The sequence below is a fragment of the Colletotrichum chrysophilum genome (assembly GCF_026319265.1).
Source record: "Colletotrichum chrysophilum strain AFK26 chromosome Unknown scaffold_8, whole genome shotgun sequence".
Lineage (NCBI taxonomy): Eukaryota > Fungi > Ascomycota > Sordariomycetes > Glomerellales > Glomerellaceae > Colletotrichum > Colletotrichum chrysophilum.
This window is the reverse complement of record NW_026517295.1, coordinates 429748-452934: the sequence shown is the minus strand read 5'-3', so window position 1 is coordinate 452934 and position 23187 is coordinate 429748. Positions and strand designations below refer to the sequence as shown.

Genomic DNA, 23187 nt, shown 5'->3' with positions numbered 1-23187 from the left:
TGCCCCCACACACCTAATCAATCCGTAGCCTATTTCTAAAGCGACTATACTTCCTATTCTCGCTTTCGTCGTCGTCTTCGTCGTCGTCTTCGTCGTCGTCGTTATCCTGATTACTACTTCTATCGTTCTCTCTATAATCACGAATCATAGGGGACACTTCCCGGATAGCTAACTAACACTGCCCGACTAGCAAAACCCATGTACAATGCTCCATGTCTTTGTTTAGAATGGATTTGATCCTTAGCACATATCAGAGCTTCAAGGCTGCCAGGGCAGCCCGGACCAGTGTGCCTAGCTGTTTTAATGTCCATTCAAGTGATTTTCAAAATAATCAAACTACTTGGTGATCTAAGTGACGGCGTGGACGCGGCTTCGGACTCGACTTGGCCTAGATCCCAACTAGCATACCAATTGCACTCCATCAGCCATCGGCGATAAGTTCTTTGGCAGAGAAGGAAGTCACCTATGCGTTCAATGTTCGCTACTTCTCTTTTCGCTCGAATTGTTCTTTTGAATCCATCATATGCGTCCAAGCCGGGCTGAGTTGTGCTTTAGCATCTGCAATGTTGTGAGTAGCGCCTTTCACCCGAGGCCTTTCCTGCCCCAAGCCAATATGGTTTCACTCTTTGACGACTGACCATTGATTCCCTGTCCAGATATCCACGTCTGAGATTCATAAACGAATAGAAAATCTGGTAGACATGGATAGACCCAAAACAAGTCCTTGGATACGGGTTCGGTTTAGGCGTTTGTGGCAAGAAACGGAGTCACGAAATCACGTAACGACTGCTCGAGGTAAGAGATGGGATCTATTGGCAACACGCCATCTGAGCAATGGAAGCTTCTTTGATCAGTCTCAATGGTGCTCAGTATTCTGGTGATCCTATCATGTTGTCACAGGCTTCACAACCTCGACCGCAGTTGGCCCCTGAATCCGATACCGATCCGAAGCGAGATCACAGCACACCGCCCAAAATTCCAGCTGAACGAGAACAAGAGTCCAAGTAAATCTTGATCCCCATGTCTCCAGCTCAGACCATTCTCTTGGCACCGTCGCCGTCCCCCTTCTCGTCTTAATCACATCTTCGGGATGTTCTTCTTGGGAGAGTAGACCCAGGGAACGACCACTAAACCCACAACGTCAGTTCCTTCATTCTCCCTGTGCCTGTTGCTCTCGATTCATGGCCTCTCATGGATGATCACGGAAAAAAAAGAAAATGACTTACTAGCGTAGACCTTGTCGTCGCGGTACAGCAGACGGATGCGGTTCGTGCCGTCGTCCTCGGCAACGATGATCTCGACGTCCTTGCCGTGCTTGGCTAGGATCTCCTGTACATCCTTCTGGATGACGGTGGCGCGGGTAAAGAGGTGCTTGAGCTCGTCGTCCATTTTTGCTTGTGTTATGGGGGGTTGTAATGGTGTGTGTTTGGGATTTGGTCTCGGTGATGTGAATATTTGCTGGTGGGTTGTTTGGCTTGGGAGTTGTTTGGTGGAAGGTTTGAAAACAGCCCCAGGTAAAGCAGTATTTGCAGAATTTGTTTTGGAAACAAAACACGGAAAGACAGGAAGGTGCTTGGTCTGGGTTGATGGCGGGCGCACTCGCCGAGAGGAGATGCACAAGGCGGCACCCGTCGAGGGATGGGCTTGAGGGGACGTGGGATGGGGTTGATACTCGAGCGGCTTCGGGGAAGATGACGGGCCACGGGAAGCAGTCAAGCTTGGCTGCGGGTCGAGAATATCAAGAATGCCACCGGTTTTTTCCAAGCCATTCAAGGCTTGTACTATTGCCCCCCCTTATAATTCATCTGTGATCTGATACCTGAATGTCATCAAGGCATGATATAATGTGAAGGAAGACTGAGCCCTTCACTCATGGAACAAGGGGGTTTGCAAAGACAAAGGGAAGCCCCATAACAAATTAGAGTCCTCAAATACAACCTCCAATGCTACTTATGCTTGAAACATATTGCCAAGAGCATGGTTTCTTATGTTCATCATCAAGAAGAGTGTCGGTATTGATTTTCTCCGATTTACGCTTCACTGTGCGCCTGCCTAGAGCCTTTCTCGAGTGTCTTGAGATGAAATCCAAAAAGATGATGATCCCGCCTCAAATATCCTTGCTGCAAAAATCTCCCTGCCCAAAGCCAAAGTATCCAAGCTCTTTACCAAATCCAAGGGTGAACTGCTCAGTGTCCCAGCGACACGAGCACCCGTCAACCACTCCCACTGGGCGAAGGGCCAAGATTCATAGTCGCCTGAAAAGACGGGTCCAGCTGCAGAGACGGATCTTGCCCTGAATCAAGATCGAACCCATCTTGCGCCTGGTTTGGGTCCCCGGCAGACCCATCCGGCCAGTTCATCGTCATCGTAGCCCAGAGGTCGTGATACACCGGCTGACCATTCACCATGGTGGAAGCTCCGTTCGGCATCTGCTGCGCCAAACCATGCGGACCATTCCGGTTGAAATCTTGATCCCAAATCGGGAAATACGGGTCCAAAGTCCCATCAAACATCGGACACCCTCGAATGGTCCTCGGTAGCTTGTTCACCGGCGTTTCGATGTTCGCCACGCGGGCCTCGTACTTGCGCTTGATCACCGAGAAGATGACTTTGCTTGCAGACAAGACATCCATTGTCTTCGTCGCAGGGGTGAGCTCCTCGTGATTTGCCGATAGCCTCGTCAGGTAGGAGTCGAACTGCAGCTGCTCGCGAGCGCGTGCATGGTCCCATTCCGGACATAGTGGCAGAGGAAAGGAGACGCGGATCGCGACGATGACACCTTGAATGAAGCGGCCCCAGTCTATTGAGGCGAAGTAAATGAAGTCCAATTTGTCCAGGGTCAGGATGTAGTCGAAGAAGCTGCGGAGCAGGGTGAGGATCTTTTGGAGGCGGCTGACGGGCATGGGAGGTCCGAGATCGCTATCGCCTATTTTTGATGTCGAACGGAGCTGGAAGATTGGGGCTGAGAGGAGATAGATCTCTGTGAAGAAATTTGCGATGGTCATTGAATCTTTTCGCGGTTAACACATGGATGTATCAAAGGGAGCAGGAAGCTTACGTTGATCGTTGAGACCACTGGGTATGTTGCCCTGCCACTCCCTAAACTGGCTTTCAAGACCCAAGTGCATAAAGTGGACTTGCTGCTTGACCTGCTCAGAGTTCGGCCTGACTTTTGCCAGCTCTGTCGCCTCCTCAACGATATGTTGCAGGCGAGCCAACCAAGCGAGCATATGATCGCCCTTGAGTGCGGAGGAGTGCTCGAGTATGTCACAGCATGTGCCGGTCCAGGAGGTGTACTGGAGCGCCGACGTGTTTGCCCAGCCGGTTGCAAACCTAGCATCGGTCAGAGAGGTTTTGCGGAAGTACTGTAAGAAAGGCAAGACGTGCGCTGAGATCAGGTAGAAGCAGGCGAGGTAAGCGCGGATGCCGTCGAGCCGATCTGGGGTGACGGGCGACGCGGCGGTGACGCCTGACGGCGGGTCGACGAGCTCGAGATCGTGCAGTATCTCGGCGGCCATGCGGACGTATTGAAATGCCTGCTTGCTCTTTGGGCGAAGATGAAAAGGGTACCTGGGTCTGTAAGTGTATATCCAAAGTCAGCCAGATGGAGGTGGCCTACCATGCTGTGTAGATGAGGAGGCCTTGAAGGAGCTCCAAGGTCCGCTCGCCGCCAGCAACAAACTTGAGGCCAAGAATCTTGCGGAACTCTTCATCGTAAAGCGTGTGCCCTTGTAATGCACTGGAACCTGATGCTGTCGCTAGGATGGCGAGAAGAAGGAACGGTTTCGTCTTTGATAGTGATGTGACGGTGGCATCGGGCGGTAGGGCGACACACGGAAAGTTCTTGAGCATGGTCCGGAAGGTCTGCAATAGTTTCTCGGCCGAGTCTAGGTTGAACTGAGGCTTCAAACCGAAGCTCGATACCGAGACGGAGGGTCCTGACGAGGGCGGTGAAGAAATAGTGGAATGCGAGCCGCTGCCAGAGCCGCTGAGGCCAAACATCATGTCAATCGAGTCCTGATCGGAGTTCAACGGCAAGAGTTCCTCCATATACCGCTCGTGACGCGCGGCAAGACCGTCAACATCATCAGGCTCTTCCAACTGGGGCATCTCAAAGTCGATGCTAAAAGTCTTGGAAGGGCCCGGCGGAGGAGGGGGCCGCGGAGCGTCCTGGTTCCTGTCAAAGAATGAGCATGGGGACAAAGGTTCCGATAGTGCCAAGATGACGGGATACGACCGCGATTGAAGGATTCGACAAGGGGAACGGGATACTCACAGTTTGGATTGACGTGGCCGGCGTGTCCTGGGGCCGGTACGAAAGACGCATTCTCGCTTGAATTCCAGACACCTAATTCGATCGGCCAACGGGTCAGTATGCACATGGACTTATACGCCGAAGCAGATCGGAAGATAGCATCTCGTCTAGCCAAGACGGAGTGGACACACACACCTTCGACATATTCCAGTCTGCACACTAGGCTGGCACTTCACCTTGGCTGCTCTACAGGCCTCGCAGGCGTTCGTGACCCTCTGTCGCGGGGGCGCATTGCTGCTGCCTGTGCCTTCAGGGTCGACATTGGATTCCATCGCGATGGATGAGGAATGAGGGAGGGTCCAGAAGGAACCGGCGGGGTGAATAGTGGACGAGCCGGATGACAGCGTGGGGAGCAGGACCGACAGCGGTTCTGGTACTTGGGGTCCAGCCAGCAGGACGGGAAGAAAGGACGAGGGACGATATCAATTGAGTCGCCGGGTCCGGACGAAGAGGGAGTTAAAGCCGTTGAACGCTTGGACAGCCGGGTCTGCCCCGATTGACGAGGCGATGGCACGAGTGGTTTTGAGGGTATTCCTTGTCGGCCGGGTTCTCGTCGACGCTGGTCAATGACCTGAGCGTCGCAGCGGCGAATGAACGATTGCTTTCAAAGCTCCACGCGTCTAGGGGTACGCAGCAGGCATCCGTCTAGTGAGACATCGCGGTGACGGGAGGTCAGCGAAGGACAATGGGATAAGAGCGACCAATGATGTTCCGGTGACCGTCGGATGTTGGCGATTGGCTGGCCGCAACAAACGTCCTCTGGGGAAGAGACGTACGTCGCGCTAATTCGACTCCGCTATTAGGGCGACGGCCAGGGGCCTCGACCGCTTGCAGGCCGACTCTGGACCCTGAGGTGGTGCACGCCGCGCGCCTTTCATCTGCAACGACGTCTGAGGATAAGTTCCGAACCACTTCGGAGTGTTGGGTCGCACAGGCACAGCAAAAGACAATCACATCCCCTGAAATACGACCCAGCTGACGGGTAAGCGGGAACACCGTTTGAGAGTTGAGTGAGAGCTTGACTTTGTCTCCTGGTTGTTTGAAGCCCGAGTCATTCACTTCAATAGTGGCAACAGCTGGAATCCACTATTTCTCATCTTGCATCCGAATAGCTTCATGTTTACTCTCAGTTCCACAAAGGATAAAATCTTTACAAAGGAACGGCAATTCAAAACCCACCGAAGGTGACAATAAAAACAAAGTCTTGTAATCGGGATCCTACATTATGGTATGCTATTCGACTTCAGCCGCTGACGTGACTGGGCTTAACGAAGGATGCATCATTACTACTACTGTATGTCCTTGATGTCAGGGTTGTTGCCCTTGAAGATGCGCTCGTACGCATCATCCAGTCCCCATACAAATTTGGAAATGTCGTTGACATGGTACTTGGTCTTCTCATCGTTGTCAAAAACCAAGTGCTCGCCCTGTGTATCGAGATCGATACCCAGGCCCTTCCAGTTGGGAATATGCACACCTTCACGATGCGCTTGGAAATCCGAGCTCGCGCATCGTGACGAGCAGTAAACTGTGCTTTGGCCTAGCTGCTCCGCGCACTCCTCGCAGATAACAGCTTCTTCTCCGCTGCCGCCCATCTCCTCATCCTCGTCCTTAAGTTGGATGCAGCCTTCGCCGGCAGCGCAGCTATGAGCGCTGTTGAGGTGCTCGTCCTTTCTGCCAGTCAGCTCCTTGTTCTTCTGCCTTGTAGGGAGCATAACTTACGTATCCCTCCTCGTAACACTTCTCCGAGTCAAAGACCGTCCTCTTAGTCAGGCTCAACTCGGCAAAGATGAGACACATCGGGCATGCCAAAACGTCCTCTGGAGGCACCTTGCCCGAGCACACATGGCATGGGGGAAGGTCATAGAGTTCTTTATTGACCTGCGGACCTTGAGGAAGAGGCTGCTGCCGCTTCTGAGCTTTTAAGATCTTATCCTGCTCATGTGCCGCCTGCGCCCTCTTGAGCTCGTTAAGTGTCCGTTTGTGTCTGTCCATGTTGCCGGACGCCTGTGACCTTGCTGGCCTGTCGCCCTCGATTTGCGCCATTACTTCTTCAATATCTGAACCAGATCGTAGCTTCTCCACATATTTCGTACAGGACGGCGGAACTTCGCCCGTCTTTGGATCGCGAAAGAAAACGTCGATGAGGACGTCGTTCTCCTTCTCCGAGGGAAGATTGTCGAACTTTGAAGCCAAATCCTCGAGTTTCGGCGCGTCGTCAACGCCCCTGTTGACAGCTCTACGGACGTCCTCGACAAGAGCAGCGGTTGGCTTCTCTTCGTCCTCCAATGCCGCCTGAAAGTTGGCCCTGCTCATCGCGCCCTCGGCGGTGCGGCCTGCTGCGGTTCTAGGCAGGGTCTCGCGGTACTGTTTTGCCTTCTCCTTGTCGATGCGCCCCTCAATCGCCTTGAGATCTGCTGTGAAGTCCTTCAGTTTGGCGAACAGATTGTCGAGGTCGTTCAAGAATGCGGCGTTGTTGGAGAACCACTCGTCCTGGGAGTCGAGGTACCTGCTTCTCATCGTCTGCACCACTTCCCCATAACAGTCTTTGCAGTGGGCAACGTGGGCCTTTCCATGCTGGTCGGCACATTTCGACTTGATGCTTTCGGCTGATTCGACCGCCTCCTTGTCTCTCCTCCGCTTGTCTTGCAACGCCTTGATCTTGCTCATAGCGACTGCCGTTGCTGGGGCGACAATGGCGATCTGAATTTGTTGATGCTGAGGTGTATGCCCTGACCGATTCTTGAACAAGTGTGGATTACGACCACCACAAGTTGATAAGAATGAGTGCGATGATATAAACGGGGGGAAGCTCGGGTTTATGGATGAAGTCTGTTTCTTTGAGAAGTTGAATGTGAAGTTGAGAGAACCAAGAGGTCCGTGGTCGAGGTGAAGTGGATCCTCAGAGCAACCAAGGTCTGGTGCACGGTGCTTCCCTGCCATTTCGGTGAATGTCAGCCGAGCTTCAGCCGGCGCATCCATTGCAGGCAAGGTCCGGTCCTTTCATCTGCCTCAATCTGAACTTTACAGAGTCAACACAAACACCACACTTATCAGCACAGGACAACATGGTTAGTTCATTTCTTCCCTGATATCGCAATGTTGCGCTAACGACGCGTTTGATAGGCCGACAAGCTCCGCAACCAGCAAGAACTCGAGCGCCTGCAAGCCAAGTATATTGGCACAGGACACCCCGACACGACGAGTTGGGAATGGAAGACCAACATCTACCGCGACACCTACTCCTCTATTGCTGGCCACCCACCCATGCTCTCCTACATGGCTTTGGCAGAGAACGAGCCCACGCAGCTCCTTAGAGCCAGACTGATTCGGGTGCGTTCACCTTCTCGGGATAGCTCGTCCGAAATACAAAGTACAGTCTTGCTAACGTGTTGCCAGAAAATGATGCAACCAGCTGGCCCGCCACCAGTACGCGAAGATTAACCATCCACCGTACCATCATGTCTGGGTTTTACAATTGGGAGACGACAGAACGGCGTTGGGGACATGCTCATTGGGATCATAAAGGAGGGCACAGATACCCTTGATTAATCATTGCGAACAAAGGCTATTCATAAACGCGTAAGCTTGGAATGCTGCGTTCCACTGGGTATTCTTTACAACCTCTTCGACAGACGTCGTTACACCACTCGTGCCCATGTCCATCATCGCGACGGCCCCGGCTCTGGAGCCTCCGACATGTCCACGTCACCCTCTCCATCCTCTCCTTGGATGCCCAAACTGGCGCCTATCTTTCTCTCAAGCGATTCGTCTGCCTGCTCCCCGTATACCGTACGCACCAAACCAGCGACGCCATCGATACCCATCTCCTCCTGTCCCCGCGGCCCGACGAGCCAGGTGATATCCTCGCTACCGTCGTTCGCCTGTGACGCCGGATTCTTCTGCACCTTGCGGACAACATAGCCCTGGGCCTGCATCCGCTTAAGAATATCCTCTGTCTTTTCCGCAGCGACGTTAGCTTCGGCGTTGACGCGGTTGAGGTAGCGCCGCAGCTTTTGGTCAGACAGCTCGCCGCTGGACAGCATGATTATGGATATGATGAGGGTGTAGAAGCCAATATACGAAGACTCGTTCTCGGCGCTGGGTGCCTTTGTAGGTGTGATAATCGTGGAGGTGCGGTATTTGGCAGGGAGTGTTGTGGAGAGGACGAAGACGCCGGAGCTGGTCTTGGCTTGGGAGCCGGACTTTAATGCTGCAGTTCTTTAGCGTTCGCCAGATCTAGAGATGATTGGAAAGCATTCTGTAGGCATACCCTGACGCTTCTCTGCCATCGTAAACTTTTCCTTAACCGCCAGCTCTCGTAGCTCCATACCCCAGACTGTGCGGAGCTGCGATTGCGCCAAGTCGAAGACTTTCCTGAATGATCTTCCCTGGTCTCCAAGAACTGGCAGAACTGTCAGTTGCCATCGATGCCGTGCCCAAACGATGGTCTTCTTTACCTCGCTCCTTGATGCCCTCACGGCGGATCGGAGTTCGTGAAAATTCGCACGCAAGCACATAGCGCACCAACTTCTTGGCAAGCTGATCCTCCGGGGTGGCGTCGGCCTCACCGTTCTCCTCGTCCCCATATTCTTCTGCATCTTCGGAATCGTCGTGCGCGCGGCATTGTCTACGTGCCGGGGCCTCTTCTTCAGACTCGTCTTCGACCTGCTGATTGTCAGCTTTGCCTTCTTTGGCCATCAGTGCATGCCGCGGGGCATACCTGTCTTCTGCGTCGTTGTGTAGGAGGCATCCTGTCTGCGTGAATAATGTAGCCGAATGAGATTAATGTATATCCGCACAAGCCCACCCAGGAGGTATATATCGTTTCAAGAATGCAATCGAAGAAGATCCGATTCGTTGCGCAAGGTTTAGCCACCAAATGATGATCTAGACGCGCTGGGACGCGATTTTGGCAGGCGCACTTTACTTCGCGACCCACTTATCTAATCTCTTATCTTATCAGGTGCCCGCTGCAGTCGCAAAATTTGGGAGCTTTGGCTCGTCACGTCCGAACAATCGTCAAAGGCTCGAATCACTTGTCCCTGACCTTCATTGGCGGGCGCCTTTCTTCCAAATGATTTCTCGAGCAGTTCTTGCTCGAAGTATATGCCTGCGATGCCAGTTGCGACTCCTCGACCGCCCCAGGGCTCTCAGTTCCCACCGAGTGACACCTTTACGATCCGAGTTCCTCCAGCGACGGCATTATAGTAGTCCCGATTCTGCATGGGATCGCCTCGAGGCGGACTCGCAAACACAGAAAGAAGAGAAGGATGGAGAGAAACCAGGAAGGAATCGAGAGCAATTCAAGGTCAAAAGTGGTCCCGACGAGCATATTGGACGACGTCAAGACCCCGCACCTGTAGAAGACAACATCGCATCGAGTAGCAAGGACGAGAACGAGCCTCCCGCGGCGAAACTAGACGGGCCGCTGTTATTCAAGAAAACATGGCAGGATAAAGGGGACATCAGAAGAATGAGCGGCCGCGTGGTGAAACTCAAGCATGCTGTGCTTCCTGGCAACGCGCTAGGCAAGGTTGCCAGAGCGGTCATCATGCGCGATTCGAATAGGGCCGTCCGCAAGCTGCCCGTCGAGCACATGGCCGCAGAGGAGCAAGTGAATCTTGCTGCAGACTTGGAGATACAGGCGCAAGAGCTTACAGAGGAGCAATCGCTGGCCAACATTGAGGAGCTGCGTCCCAGCGACCCCATCCTCTACAGGCACGAGTTTGATGAGCTGCTACAGAACCTGCTGAAGGGCTTCACAGTCTCTCAGCTGAAGGCTTATCTTCTGGTTGCGAGCAAGACTGCTCTGAAGAGCTCTGAACGCAAGGAACAGCCGATGTACAGCATTATAAGAGGCACCAAATGCGAGCCTTGGGCGCCGTTACGAAAGCTCAAGATTACTGGGTCGCCCAAGGAAAGAATAGGATTGACTCTGTTGACGGAGGCCTGGGGCCTCCAGATCAGAGAGTACGTCGATGGTAAAGGTGTATTCAGTCCCAGAATTGCCACGAGATTCCTGCGTATGCTTTCAAGTAAGTGACGGTTATCTGACACGTGCCTGGCAGATCATCGACTGACCCATCACAGGAGAAAAGAAGCGCCTCGACGCCATCAGAAAGACGTATCTCGATGCCGAAGAGAAGATTCTTATCGGGCAATCAAGCATCAAGGTCATCGCCACAAAGGCGAAGACAGACACCATCATGAAGGAATTAGAACAGGCGGCCAAGGATACGGTTGTTCAAACCATCGACGACGTCTTTTGGGTCCCCAATGATGACGAGACCGTCACGCTTTTGGAGCATCTAGGTCAGCTCACGAGCACCTTGATCACTCACAGGCCCCAAGAAAAGATTGTGGGTTATCATTGCCAACCGTAAAGGCGACTTTACTGACCAAAAGAATCAGATCGAAGTGGCATGGTTCCGCGACGGGCCCGAACAAAGAGGCCAAGAACGCCGTGCCGACGTCGTTCGACGTCTCCTGCTCACCGCGCTCTGGCCCAAAGAAGAAACTGTACACCTCAAGGGTCCGAAAGACACTGAATGCCGAACCATTCCCATGGTGATTGGGCGCGAGAGGCTTTCGTGGGTGGACAAGTTGACCCAGTGGTCTCGCTGGGCGAAACCCGTCGGCCGCAACTCCCGTCCCAAACCCCACATTTCAGTGAAACAGCGCGGCGTCCTAAGCAAGCCCATCGAGGCACCGCCGACGGAGTCGGAATTCCGCGAGAGGAGGAGCAAATCATACACCGCAACCACCGCCAGCTTCGGTCACATTCTGCACAAGAACGCCGACGCCGTGAACGTGGCCGCTGCCGCGGATCCCAGTCCACACATCTTCTCTCCCACCTCCCCTCCTCCCGCCAGCCTCGCTGCCCTGTCCGAAAGACTCGACTCGTCCAAACCCGTCACCACCTCACTCGTCCTCACCTTCCGTGCCCTCCCTTCAATCCATGAGTCAAAACCTGAATATTCCATAAAGACCCAATACTTCACCCGGGTCCAAAAGCTCGAAAAGCCCAGCGATGCCGTCAAACCTTCGTCCGGACCTGTTCGTCGTCCGGACCTGCTCGAGCTGCAACTCACGATACCCGACTACCTACCAGAAGGACCTCTCATGTGGGACTCATGCCCGAAGCGCCTCGTCGTGGTCGCGGATCAAACCCACACCGACGTCTCCATACCGGATCAGCCCGTCGATCTGCGCATCTCCCAGTCCGATCTGAGGGTCATGTCCGCCTCTGCTCTCGACGACTCCCCCTTCCGCGAGTACATCGACACCGCCGAACTCGACCTCCTCGCGGGACGGCTCGGCCCTCCCCCAATGATACGCATCGCGGACACGCCCTTCAATCCGCCAATCAAGAACCCCTCAGAACCGACGGACTACATGTTCACGGGTCTGGAGATGCGCCGCACGCTGGAGGCAGACTACCAGGGGCATAAGCTTCTGTACACGAGTGTCCAGGCCGGCCACCACGGCGGTCGGCGCGCAGAGATGGTTCTCGAGGCGCAGCCTGCTGATCCATCTCTGCCCCCAGAGGAGCAAGAGCTCCATGCTGCGAGCTTCCTGAGCCTGGCCAAGGACCTGGCTCAGGGCAAGGTGGTGAAGTGGGTGGGAGAGGTCGATGCTGAGGCGGAGAGCCAAAGGAGGTTAGCTGCCGCCAAGCCTGTGGCAGAGCCAGAGGTTTCGGACACCAGCATGTAAGATGAAGTGGATGGTAAAAGTCAAGCTGTAATATGTATTCTATGTACAACATACAAACAAGCCTTATAGAAAACAAAACAAGAGTTTATGGTTCCTCTTTCTCGCAACGATGTGTACCTGATCTTTCGAGGGATTGAGAGGAGACCCCAACCCAGAAAAAGCCTGCCTTGATCACTCATTCAGACAGCGCCAATCCCAGCTCAACTTACCAGCAGTGGGCCACACACAGCTTGAACAGGTGTCTCAACAAAGATTCCCCAAGGCGGGAATGAGTTAGGAGGCAAAAACGATCCGCACGTCAAGACTACAGTACCACGACCGGAGATTCACCGCATTGGAAATCGTCACAGTCAAACAACATCGACAGAAGCATCACGACATCAGGTCACAGGCGAGGGGGCACAGCAGTTTTAACTTGGGAATCACTTCTAGGACTCTATTTTTGTGCTAATTAAGCACGTATCATGAGAAGTTTTTTGACGTAATCATCCATCCTTCCTCCCGATATTCGTGCTCCGAGCCATATCATGTGTCCTCATGCCACGCAAAGGGAATTCGTAAAGCCGTAGAAGTGAGTGTCCATAGCTGGTGTGCCACGGAAGAACTCAGAACCCAACCCTGGTGAGTCAAGTAACTTATTTCTTGGCAGCCTTGGCAGCGGACTTGGTGACCTGTTGATGAGAGTGTTAGATGATGACATGCGGTGGAGAAGGATTAGGAGTTGAGAACATACCTTGCCGGAACCGCCAGCAGACTTGTCGACGGACTTGATGACACCGACAGCGACGGTCTGACGCATGTCACGGACGGCGAAACGGCCCAGAGGGGGGTAGTCGGTGAAGGGCTCGACGCACATGGGCTTGGAGGGAACCATCTTGACGATGGCGGCGTCACCGGACTTGATGAACTTGGGGTTGTTCTCAACGGACTTGCCGGTACGTCTGTCAATCTTCTCGAGGATCTCGGAGAACTTGCAGGCAATGTGGGCAGTGTGGCAGTCGAGGACGGGGGCGTAGCCAGCACCGACCTGACCGGGGTGGTTGAGGACGATAACCTGGGCGTTGAAGGAAGCAGCGCCGGCAGGGGGGTCGTTCTTGGAGTCACCGGCGACGTTGCCACGGCGAATGTCCTTGACGGAGACGTTCTTCACGTTGAAACCAACGTTGTCACCGGGGACACCCTCAGTAAGCTGCTCGTGGTGCATCTCGACGGACTTGACTTCAGTGGTGACGTTGGCAGGAGCGAAGGTGACGACCATGCCGGGCTTGAGGATACCGGTCTCGATACGGCCGACGGGCACAGTGCCGATACCACCGATCTTGTAGACATCCTGGAGGGGAAGACGGAGGGGCTTGTCGGTGGGACGCTTGGGGGGCTCGATAGAGTCAATGGCCTCGAGGAGGGTCTTGCCGGTGACCTTGCCACCCTTGCCCTCCTTCTCCCAGCCCTTGTACCAAGAAGCGTTGGTGGTGGGGGCAAGCATGTTGTCGCCGTGGAAGCCGGAGATGGGGACGAAGGCAACGGTCTTGGGGTTGTAGCCGACCTTCTTGATGAAGTTGGAGGTCTCCTTGATGATCTCCTGGTAACGGTCCTCAGACCACTTGGTGGTGTCCATCTTGTTGATGGCGACGATGAGCTGCTTGACACCCAGGGTGTAGGCGAGCAGAGCGTGCTCACGGGTCTGGCCATCCTTGGAGATACCAGCCTCGAACTCACCAGTACCGGCAGCGATAATGAGGATAGCGCAGTCAGCCTGGGAAGTACCAGTGATCATGTTCTTGATGAAGTCACGGTGACCGGGAGCGTCTGCATGACATGTCAGTGCGTGGTCCTTATGAGAGATTTCCACATTGCAAAATCGCGCCCATCCAAAAAGAAATTGTTTTTGGAGAGCCAATTTCCAGCGCAAAAGCCAGACTTACCAATGACGGTGACATAGTACTTGGGAGTCTCGAACTTCCAGAGGGCAATGTCGATGGTGATACCACGCTCACGCTCGGCCTTGAGCTTGTCAAGAACCCCTGGGACAAGTCAGTATTTTGACGGCATCACGGGGGAAAAAACGGGAAACCGCTAACATGCGTATTTGAAACTGCCCTTGCCACTATCTTTTTGTTAGTAAATGACGATGATGTGATGGGAGGGTGGTACTTGCAGCTCGGCAGCCTCCTTCTCGAACTTCTCGATGGTACGCTTGTCGATACCACCGCACTGGTAGATCAAGTGACCGGTGGTGGTCGACTTGCCAGAGTCGACGTGGCCGATGACGACGACGTTGATGTGAGTCTTGTCCTCCTTACCCATTTTGATGGTATTGGATCGAAGAAGTTATGTGTGGTATGTGAAAAAGCTGTTGAGAGAGAGGAAATGTCAGTAGCTGTTGACTCCGCGATGATGTCGCGAACTAAGATACTGTGGAGGGAAACTCACTTTGCAGGTACACTTTCCGTGTGGTATGCTAGACGAAGAGAGAAAGAAAGAAGACGATGAGAAGTTGTGAGGGGTGGAAGAGTTTTTAAAGGATGGGTGGGATGGAGATGGATGGTTGTGGTGGATAGAGGAGGGGAAAAGTTTGTGTCTGAGGTGGACGAGGGTGAGGTGGGCGCTCTAGGAGGGGTTGAAAAGTCTTGCGGCGGGGCAGAGTGGGTCCAGTACCGCTCGCAGATGAATGCCCTAGAATTGTACCACACGCCAGCGATTTTTTTTATTTATTTTCAGATGAAATTGCGAGTTCTGATTGGTTGTTTGCGTCCTTTTTGTGTGAGTTCTCGAAGAGGTACCTCTGAGGCGTAGCTGGGTTGTCCCTCTCACGTACCACCCCGCCACTCGACCGACCCCACCAAGGCAACCTCCTACAGGCTACGAATACCTTACCTCACCTTGAGAAGACCATCTACGAAAGAGCGGTATTGAAGCGCGCCTTCCCCTGGCAACTTGTGAATAGAGAATCTGGCAGGTCTTGTACTTCTCTTTCGCTTTCGATGTGTGTACGGCCGCTCCTGCCCGACCCTGATGTTTAGTGGTGAGTCGCGCGACAAGGACCTTCATAGCCCATGATATCACAGACGAGGGGCACTAGAAAAAAAAAGTTGGAGGGGCAATTTCTCGACCGCTGTTCGCGGGGCAACACCTTGCAAACGGGCAGCTACGGTAGCGTGCTGCCGCAGCTATTCAGTGGCCTCACCTTCCCTTCCCAGCCCCCACTCCAGGGAGCTCCAGACTTTCCGCCGCAAATCCAAGAGGTGATGTCAATTGACCGGCTCCTCTCTGGCCAAAAACAAATCCATCACGATGAATTTTCAGGTCGGGAGCTAGTTGCCCGTGTCGTCTTACGGGAAGGAGGGGCGACTAGGGTCGTCCTGCAGTTTGGCCACCTCACCTCACAGTCCTTCCGATCGACCTCGTCCACCCGTTTGTGGTCCTTGACCTTCTCCCTCCCCCCTTTGCCGTCTCAGACCGCGCGCGCTCCAGACACGCAGCACACACAATTTTTTTTTCCCTCTCGTGCTTTGTCCCATATGCCAGCTGCTACGTTTGAGAGACTTGGATGTACTTGTGCGGCGATAAGGCTCCCATGGCCGCCATTCTGCCCCTCCACCCCTCCTAATCCCTGTCAGTCAGCAAGGTTGCCGCGCAGCCCAACCTGGAACCCCCAGTTGGCAGTGCGTCCCAGGTCTGAGCCCAACTCTTCTTCGGCATGAGTCACGTAGGGATTTTGGCGCTGCTTTGGCACCTCTGGCACTGCTACGGCTGGCTCTCTGGCGCTGGCACCGCTGCGGTCTGCGGCAGAGTGCGACACACATCATGGTCCATCCTCCCAAAACTTCAAGGCTCCTCCGTGAGGCCTGTCCTTGCCTGGCGCCCCTGTGTTATCCTTCGGCCTAAATACCATGGAAAACTCGAGATCGTCTTCCTAGTGACAGACTGCACGGCCTCGAGATACGCAAATGCTTGTGACGACGTCCTGCGAGGGAACCAGACCCCCCAGCGCCTCGCCCCCTTATGACCGCACGCCGACCACACCCTGGCTCACACCGAAGACGCATAAGTCCGAAAATGTGGCTGATGGGCGCGGTCGGCGGTGGGTTTGGCGGGCAGCTGGCTATGCGGGGTTCCTCACAGAAGCGAAAGGGACAGCAAAAAAAAAAAATTCTGGTCGATGCTCTTTCACTCGCGAGGGCAGACCGGGGGGTGGCAAGAAGCAAGCAGAACAGAGATCCAGGCCAGGGTGACGTGCAGCACATTAAGCGCCTGCGCCGCCCGACCAGGGGACATGAATTTTTCCCTTTTAGAGGGGCAGTAGCATTGCATGATGCACGTTGCCATGGCGCCGGACCTCCAGGACTATTTCTTCTACTCTGTCCCAATCTCATGAAACCGAATAACAATTCGATAGGAGGCGAATTCCTGGTGCGGGTTGTGGGATCGCCCAGATTTGGCGTCTACTTGAAGCTGACCGCTTTCTTCGAGTCCAAGCCGTCCAGTGCCGTCGTGGGACAAAGCAACAAGTGAGGGGTAATCCCTTTCTAAGATAAGATAAGAATATGAGACATCTGCTGCAGCAACGTGATCTTGAATATCAAAGTTTGCGCAACTTCATTCTTCTGATTTCTTTTGAGCTGGCGTTCGAGACAGCATGGAATTTTGTTTACCAGTGTTTACATTGCCCAGATGGGAAGTCCGATGAGTGACGTCGAAGACGGCCCCACCCGGGACCGTCCCGATCGCACCACGTGATCTAGTCCAACCAAGACACGGCCCACTGGGCCGGCCAGGCCCGGAACTAACTCACGACAACCTCGTCCAAGCTTGGCTCCTGCTGTGACAGGCCATAGGGTGAGATTTTTTCCCCTCGTCGAACCTTTCCCCCTGGATAATGTAAGTTTCCTAGAGAGGTTGTTCACGACTTTGTTCAACCGGAAAGAAACCGCCCATTTTTCCTGTATACTTCTTGAATACTCAAATCACTAATAACGACGACGACGACAACGACGAAGACGAAGACAACAGTAATAACGACGGCAATAGTGACGACGATAGTAAAGCATAGATAGTAAGGCGTGTATCCATAGGAAAAGTACTTGCTCTGGCATAGGTAAAGTAGGCCGTCTCATTGAAAAACAAAAAACAAGCCAGCTTACCCTAACGAAATGAACCCCTGCAACGACCCAAGCCCGCTGAGGATAGAGCTCTTCAAGTTCTCAAGTGCCTTGGCTCCTTGCATCCTTCCATATACGATCCGCCCCCACCGTCTGTGCGTTTTGACGAACGCTACAGTGACATGCCCTCGTAGCACGATGTAGACAGTAGCGGCCCCTCCTCACTTCGACTCTTTAGGACCTTGCTCAGGGTATCTCCCTTCCACAAGCCGTTTGATGCGTTCCTCCATCCGGGCGTGAAGCTCCTACCTACAAGTTAGCTTTCTTTCTTGATGGACAGGTTCAGAGGTGACGGCAAGAGGTCCGTCCAACTTGACTTACAGTAAGTTTCTTGCTCTGCTCCTCAGCGGTAGGCTCAGGCGGCTTTGACTTTCTAATCAATGTTAAAATGGAGGATTCCACAGTTCTCCGAGCGTCACTTACGCCGCGGCCTCCTCCTTGACCTTCTCCTCAGCCTCCTGCTCCCTCCTCGCCTGGGGGTCTATCAAGGCCTGCTTCCACAAAACCTCTGCAACACTATTCGTCAGTCAACGTTCCAACAGCTAAGGCATAGCGCAACACGAACCCCACTCGGCCACTGCAGTATTGATTAGCAAATTGAACATCCAGTCTTCGAGTGAGGGATGTACTGACTCTTCTTTTCCTGCCATTCACGCGTCTGTTCGTTCCACGGTTCCTTTACCGTCAAGACTGCATTCCCGTCAGCAACTAATCTCATCCAGCTCAAACGACCAGAGATCTTTCATGCACATGACTTACCGGAATCCCAGTCGGCTTCTAAGCCAGTCCATTCTGGATTCTGGTTTTTCTTAGGGGCCATAATTATTGATGATGGTTCTGGAAGAAGGGAATCGAAGAGAAAATCCAGCTGCCGTATGTTTGGGATGAAGTGCTTGTTGGTGGTCTGCTTTTTGACTTGTTCCCTCCATGTCGGAACTCACCTAGAGCCTGCCTTTTATATCCTACGAAACCTTCGACGCCGACCGTCCCTCCTTGCTTTCATTCACTGTTTGCCTTCCGTCTCACATTCACCGCTTGGCCTCCTTGATTGTCCGCCCCGGCTTTCCTCCCTGCTTTCCTTCTTTGCTTTCCTTCCTGCTTCTACTCGCCTTTTCTCCCTAGGAAGCGCCCGCACCTCCTACCGAAGCCAAGGTATCTCACCATAATAGCCTCATGAGCTTGTAATTCAGTTAGCGAGCTCATCACGACTTCTTTATGTCGTTATGGCATCCAAGCGTCACTTCGACTCTTTGGAGCCTTGCTCGGGGTTTCTCTCCTTCACAAGCCGCTCGCAACGCTCATGCATCTCGATTTGAAGTTCCTTTCTCTCTACATTTGTTTGATGTCTGTGACAGCAAAATGGCGGAATAAAAACCTCATAGAGAATGATGGCTTGAGTTTAGGGGTGGTCGTGAGAGGCATACCGTGATGCTTACCACAAGTTTCTTGCTCTGCTCCTCGGCGGTAAGCCCAAGCCATGCCTTTCTACTCAGTGTCAATGAAGGCATTCAGAGTTCTTCAAGCGTTACTAACGCAGCAGCCTCTACTTAAGCACTCGAGCTTCGAGCAAGGGACAAACCGACTCTTTTTTTCCTGATACTCAGGCGTCTGATTTTCCCACTCTTTTCTCGCCTTGTCTACTGCTTTTCATTTAGTAACCAACTTCATCTAGGATTAACAGCATAAAGAGGTCTTACTGGCCTCAAAGCCGGCCAAGACTCCAACCCAGTCCCATTCTGGATTTTTATAGGCCTTGGTGGTGGGTGATGGGTTTATTGCGTTGATAGAAGGTAAGTTGAGAGAGCAAACACATAATTGCGATGGATTTGGGAGTAAATCCTAGCAGGGGGTCTGCCTTTTAATAGTCCCTTCAATCTAGATTTTCACCTAGAGCAGCTGCTTCCTTTCAATTCACCAGACCTTCGCCGCTGACCCTTCCCTCTCTGCCCATATCCACTATTCGCACTGCCTTTGTGCACTCTCGACCTGCATTAACTGTTTATTTACTTTGCTTGCTTGAATTCCTAATTTGCTTAGCTTCTTTGCTTCCTTGCCCTCCCTAATGACTCCGCATTAGCTCAGAATTTGTTCTTGTTCTGCCGTTGAATCTGCAGATTGCTTCGGTATCCGACCAGGTAGTACAAGATCACTGTACGTGACTCCTTGGCTTCGCTTCTCCCGCTCTAACGCTATGCTCTATGTAAGAATGCAGTCCAGCATGTCCAAAAAGATGGCGAATGGGTATCTTGCGCGACCCATATTGCTAGAGCCATTTCAGATCACTTCCCATTTCGTATATTAGGCTAGAGAACGATCAGGCGTTGGCGGCAGAATCACTTCCTGACTTCCCCCAGCACATTGAACAACACGCACGCCTTGGCTTTGTTTACTGTCATCAGCCTGCTCATCAGCCTGCTTTGACAGGTGCCGCTGCTACTGAGGCTGTTTTGCCCCGCGTTTTGTTCTTCGATAAGCACTGACAAGTCAGTTTCATCATCTATGGGAGCATATGGATTGCCGAATTATTATCATCCTTTATTCCTGATTGCTGTCTAAACGCCCAGTCTAGCACCATGCATAGTACTCATTATCCTCCCACACAGCCTCCCCTTCGCTCTTCCACCGCAAGCTGGGGATACTCCCGTCCAACCTCTCATCAAAAACAACCCTCACAGCGCCATCAGTACGATCACTCACCTTCTTCGCCGACGCCGCGACACCGTCGTCCGGGTTCCATACCAGCACCTTGGCCAGCCCCCAGTTCGAGGCTTCCAGCACCGCGGCATGCAGCAGCGCAGTCACATCGGCCTGAGGGTCTCCCGCAACGCGTAGCACCTTGAGCTTCTTCTCGCGGAAGTCGTAATCCCAGTAGACCCAGGCCTTGCCATCCGCCGTGACGGCCCCGCGGTTGGCCACTTCCCGCTTGGCGAGCTCCTTCGCCATGAAGCCGTCCCTGGTGAAGTGCCAGGTGATCTGCGCCGCCGACGGCGCAAACGCGATGTGAGGCTTGCCGTCCGCGGGCAGATTCTCAAACTTCTTCCTAAGCAGGGCGACGTCCTTGTCACAGAAGGCGGGGGCCTCGTCCGCGGTGAGATATCGCACGCCCTCCGGCGGCGTGGGCTGCAACGCCGACGCATCATCCGGGATCAACGACACCTGAAGCGAGGGATAAACCGTCCAGCCCAACTGCGCGTAGTACACCGTTCCGATGTCGCTGTAGAGCACACTTGCCTTGGAATCGGCGTCCATGGCTTCCTTGAGTTTGTTTAGGAGAAGTGTGGCCATGCCGTGGCCTCGGTGAGACGGGTTCGTGTACACGGAAGCGATAGCGTAGGCCTTCTCCTCGCGGAAGGCTCCGGAGGCGTCGCGGACGAAGAGAGTCTTGGCGGTTGCTTCGCAGGAGGAGATGATGTGCTGCGGGTCGGCGGGGTCGAAGAGGACATAGTAGGTGCAGTTTTCCGAGAGCTTCGTCTTGGAGAGCGCGGTCTCACGGGTGATGTACGCCTCGATGGACATAGGCGGGGCCCAAGAGACGCCGTTGAGGCGCCATGCGGCGTCGCGCTGCGCCGGGGTCGCGGGGCCGAACTGGACGTTCTTCTCGGAGCTGGCCTGGGTCGTGACGAGGTCAGCCATGTTGAGAATGCTTGAGGCTGCAGATGAGGGTCGGTTGTGAGACGGTTTGGTGAGAGGTTTATGGCCGTGGGGTATAGGTGAGGTTGCAGGTACGCTTCGGTGGCTGCGTTTCAGCTAGGACGACCGACTCTCAGACCTGATGAGAATTTCCTGAAGATGCGAACTCAGAGTCACAAAAACCAAACCGCTTTCAATATGTCTACAATGTGTATGTAGTAAAGCTGAGGTGAAGTCAACCTGGCAGCAGTTCCCAGGATGGCAGATCGCGGGCTCTCTAGCGGGCTTTGTAAGAGCCAGGGGACCTCCCACGGCGGGGTTAGGGGGCGTGTACCCCACTGTGGCAGCAGCTCGGGAGCTGGGGTATCCTAGAACCACACCCTGCAGTCGAGCTGCGATCCCACACTTCACCACCACCAATACGACTGCGCGAAATCGGGAGACCTGTCCCACGAGGTGCAGCAAACCAGAGGAGATGAGAAAAAAAAAAAACGGACATTCCCCCGTTGGTTGCATAGCTGTGGCTTGTTGCAGCATCATTTGGAGTGTGCTTTGCGCCATACAGAACTGAGAGTGTGGCCGGGGTGATGCTCAAAAGGGAGCCAGCTTCACGTTGGCCAAACTCATTGCTAGTCACACATAGCCGATTGCTTTCTAAGGGTTGTCCTCGACACTCTTGTCTCCAATATCTTCAGGTCATCAGGTGTTTCTTTCCTCCTGTGTCAAGTCTTACGAAGACCCTTCGAGAGACTTTCTTTGCAGCATGATTATAACCTCATTGCTTGATTACATCCGGTATTTCCCCTCATCTCAGAATCCTCCTGAAGCAAAAGCCTCGACTAGATGCTGAAACCCAATTTCGATCGCCTTCGTGATCCCGTCCGCTACTAGATCCTTATCCTCTGAGAAGGTGTCCTTCCACCGACCGCTCTTCGCAAAATACGTCTTGGCGAGATACACAAACAGAGTCTTGGCCTCACCCTCTCTCTCGGGACCCTCCATCCGATAATCCTCCAGGACTGCGGACAGTAATTCCTCGATCTGGCTGCAAAACATGACCTGGGTACCAGGCCTAATAGCATTTTGCAGTTCATCCCATATCGACATCCTTTGACTTTCTGTAAGCGGCCGCGGCTCAAGCTCCGTGTCATCATCGAACAGGAGCAAATTCAGCTTCTCCTTCAAGCCCGCCTTGATGTCTGCCGGCAGATGAATGTCGACAATGTCGATATGTCTTTGGATTTGCTCCCGCAGAGCGTCCATAGACCACTTGTTCCCCGTCCACACTGATACAGCAGCATTCCAGTGCTTTGCGTCAGTGTTAGTAAACAGTTTCTTCGCCCTCCTCTCCTGCCGTTCTTGAGAGTCATCTTGCTCGTTGCTCATGACGTCCTTTGCTCTCGCCGTGTCGGCAACTTTCTTGACCGCAATTTGGATGTGCTCCACCACCTGATTAAAGGCAATACCAATCACGGCATAGCGGACTTCTCTCCAGACAGTCTCCCAAAGCAGACTTTGGATGGTTTCAGACACCTTTTTGCCTTCGTTGAGCTCTAGGACTAGGACGTGATGCATGGCATCAGTCGTCGTAAGAGACGGATGTACATCGTACTTGTCGTCCAGATTGATGACATCCTCTGTCTTTGCAAATTCGTCGCTGAAAGGATGGATCAGCGTGACGTTGATGGCCGGCCCGTTCCAAGTCTTGGCCATCGCAACAAACTTCTTCACGATGGCAGCTTCGTGTTTGCCGACCGATCCAATGGTGATGTACACCATGCACCCACCGAGGGTTGACACTAAGTATGTGAAGAACTTCCAGAGGGCACGTGGAGAGTTGTTGGCTTCTTTAAACTGGTCCAGGTCCAGGCCCGCCTGGGCCATCACCTCCGTTTTCTGGAAGAGTATCTGGTGAACCAGGGAGGCTATAGCTGACTGCGCGGTCATGCCGCGGGTCCACATGAGATATGCGGAGGGGACATGTGAGGCGAACGTGCGCTGCTGCTTCTTCCAAATCAAGGCATGCTGGGGATCCGGGGCATCGCACTCGGCCTGGATGACCTTGGTCTCGTGGGAGTAGCCTGATGGAACATATTTCTGCTCCAACTTGAACCACTCTATCCACGCCTTTGAAGTTGTCGTCTTGTATGTGGACTCTAGCTCCTGGTGGTATCCGGCCTCTAGCTCGAATCCCCGGAAAAGGTTCTTCCTGATTGCTTCGAAAATCGCGGCGTTCGGGTCCTCGGCCATGGCTTCCTGTTATTAGCCTACGTCTTTGAACGAGTTGAGTAGCAAACCTTTAAAGCCCTGGTACATTTGATGTCTTTGCATCGGAAGATCCCTTCGGTAATGAGCCATCGAATGACT

General features: G+C 53.5%; 10 protein-coding genes across 10 annotated transcripts; 2 read left to right on the top strand and 8 right to left on the bottom strand.

The window, feature by feature from the left end:
• Positions 1-1077: 1077 nt before the first annotated feature.
• COL26b_001809 (uncharacterized protein) lies at positions 1078-1389 on the bottom strand (the record flags this gene model as incomplete). The annotated part of the gene is made up of 2 exons (XM_053174750.1): positions 1078-1127; positions 1227-1389. The coding sequence occupies 2 exons, from the start codon at positions 1387-1389 to the stop codon at positions 1078-1080; spliced, it is 213 nt and encodes a 70-aa protein (XP_053041373.1).
• Positions 1390-2213: 824 nt separating this feature from the next.
• On the bottom strand, positions 2214-4327 carry COL26b_001808 (uncharacterized protein; the record flags this gene model as incomplete). Its single annotated transcript, XM_053174749.1, has 4 exons — positions 2214-2980; positions 3059-3570; positions 3620-4170; positions 4277-4327. 4 exons carry the CDS (start codon positions 4325-4327, stop codon positions 2214-2216), a joined length of 1881 nt encoding a protein of 626 aa, XP_053041372.1.
• Positions 4328-5604: 1277 nt separating this feature from the next.
• Positions 5605-6985, bottom strand: COL26b_001807 (uncharacterized protein; the record flags this gene model as incomplete). The annotated part of the gene is made up of 2 exons (XM_053174748.1): positions 5605-6012; positions 6038-6985. The coding sequence occupies 2 exons, from the start codon at positions 6983-6985 to the stop codon at positions 5605-5607; spliced, it is 1356 nt and encodes a 451-aa protein (XP_053041371.1).
• A 398-nt stretch (positions 6986-7383) lies between these two features.
• Positions 7384-7759, top strand: COL26b_001806 (uncharacterized protein; the record flags this gene model as incomplete). The annotated part of the gene is made up of 3 exons (XM_053174747.1): positions 7384-7386; positions 7442-7648; positions 7715-7759. The coding sequence occupies 3 exons, from the start codon at positions 7384-7386 to the stop codon at positions 7757-7759; spliced, it is 255 nt and encodes an 84-aa protein (XP_053041370.1).
• Positions 7760-7980: 221 nt separating this feature from the next.
• Positions 7981-9016, bottom strand: COL26b_001805 (uncharacterized protein; the record flags this gene model as incomplete). The annotated part of the gene is made up of 3 exons (XM_053174746.1): positions 7981-8528; positions 8589-8720; positions 8776-9016. The coding sequence occupies 3 exons, from the start codon at positions 9014-9016 to the stop codon at positions 7981-7983; spliced, it is 921 nt and encodes a 306-aa protein (XP_053041369.1).
• Positions 9017-9791: 775 nt separating this feature from the next.
• Positions 9792-12031, top strand: COL26b_001804 (uncharacterized protein; the record flags this gene model as incomplete). Its single annotated transcript, XM_053174745.1, has 3 exons — positions 9792-10353; positions 10409-10677; positions 10730-12031. 3 exons carry the CDS (start codon positions 9792-9794, stop codon positions 12029-12031), a joined length of 2133 nt encoding a protein of 710 aa, XP_053041368.1.
• A 635-nt stretch (positions 12032-12666) lies between these two features.
• Positions 12667-14335, bottom strand: COL26b_001803 (translation elongation factor EF-1 alpha; the record flags this gene model as incomplete). The annotated part of the gene is made up of 5 exons (XM_053174744.1): positions 12667-12702; positions 12765-13837; positions 13954-14052; positions 14110-14135; positions 14187-14335. 5 exons carry the CDS (start codon positions 14333-14335, stop codon positions 12667-12669), a joined length of 1383 nt encoding a protein of 460 aa, XP_053041367.1.
• A 3016-nt stretch (positions 14336-17351) lies between these two features.
• COL26b_001802 (uncharacterized protein) lies at positions 17352-18010 on the bottom strand (the record flags this gene model as incomplete). The annotated part of the gene is made up of 4 exons (XM_053174743.1): positions 17352-17435; positions 17512-17563; positions 17614-17698; positions 17950-18010. 4 exons carry the CDS (start codon positions 18008-18010, stop codon positions 17352-17354), a joined length of 282 nt encoding a protein of 93 aa, XP_053041366.1.
• Positions 18011-19755: 1745 nt separating this feature from the next.
• Positions 19756-20823, bottom strand: COL26b_001801 (uncharacterized protein; the record flags this gene model as incomplete). Its single annotated transcript, XM_053174742.1, has 1 exon — positions 19756-20823. One exon carries the CDS (start codon positions 20821-20823, stop codon positions 19756-19758), a length of 1068 nt encoding a protein of 355 aa, XP_053041365.1.
• Positions 20824-21630: 807 nt separating this feature from the next.
• Positions 21631-23136, bottom strand: COL26b_001800 (uncharacterized protein; the record flags this gene model as incomplete). Its single annotated transcript, XM_053174741.1, has 2 exons — positions 21631-23072; positions 23118-23136. The coding sequence occupies 2 exons, from the start codon at positions 23134-23136 to the stop codon at positions 21631-21633; spliced, it is 1461 nt and encodes a 486-aa protein (XP_053041364.1).
• Between the last annotated feature and the right edge of the window lie 51 nt (positions 23137-23187).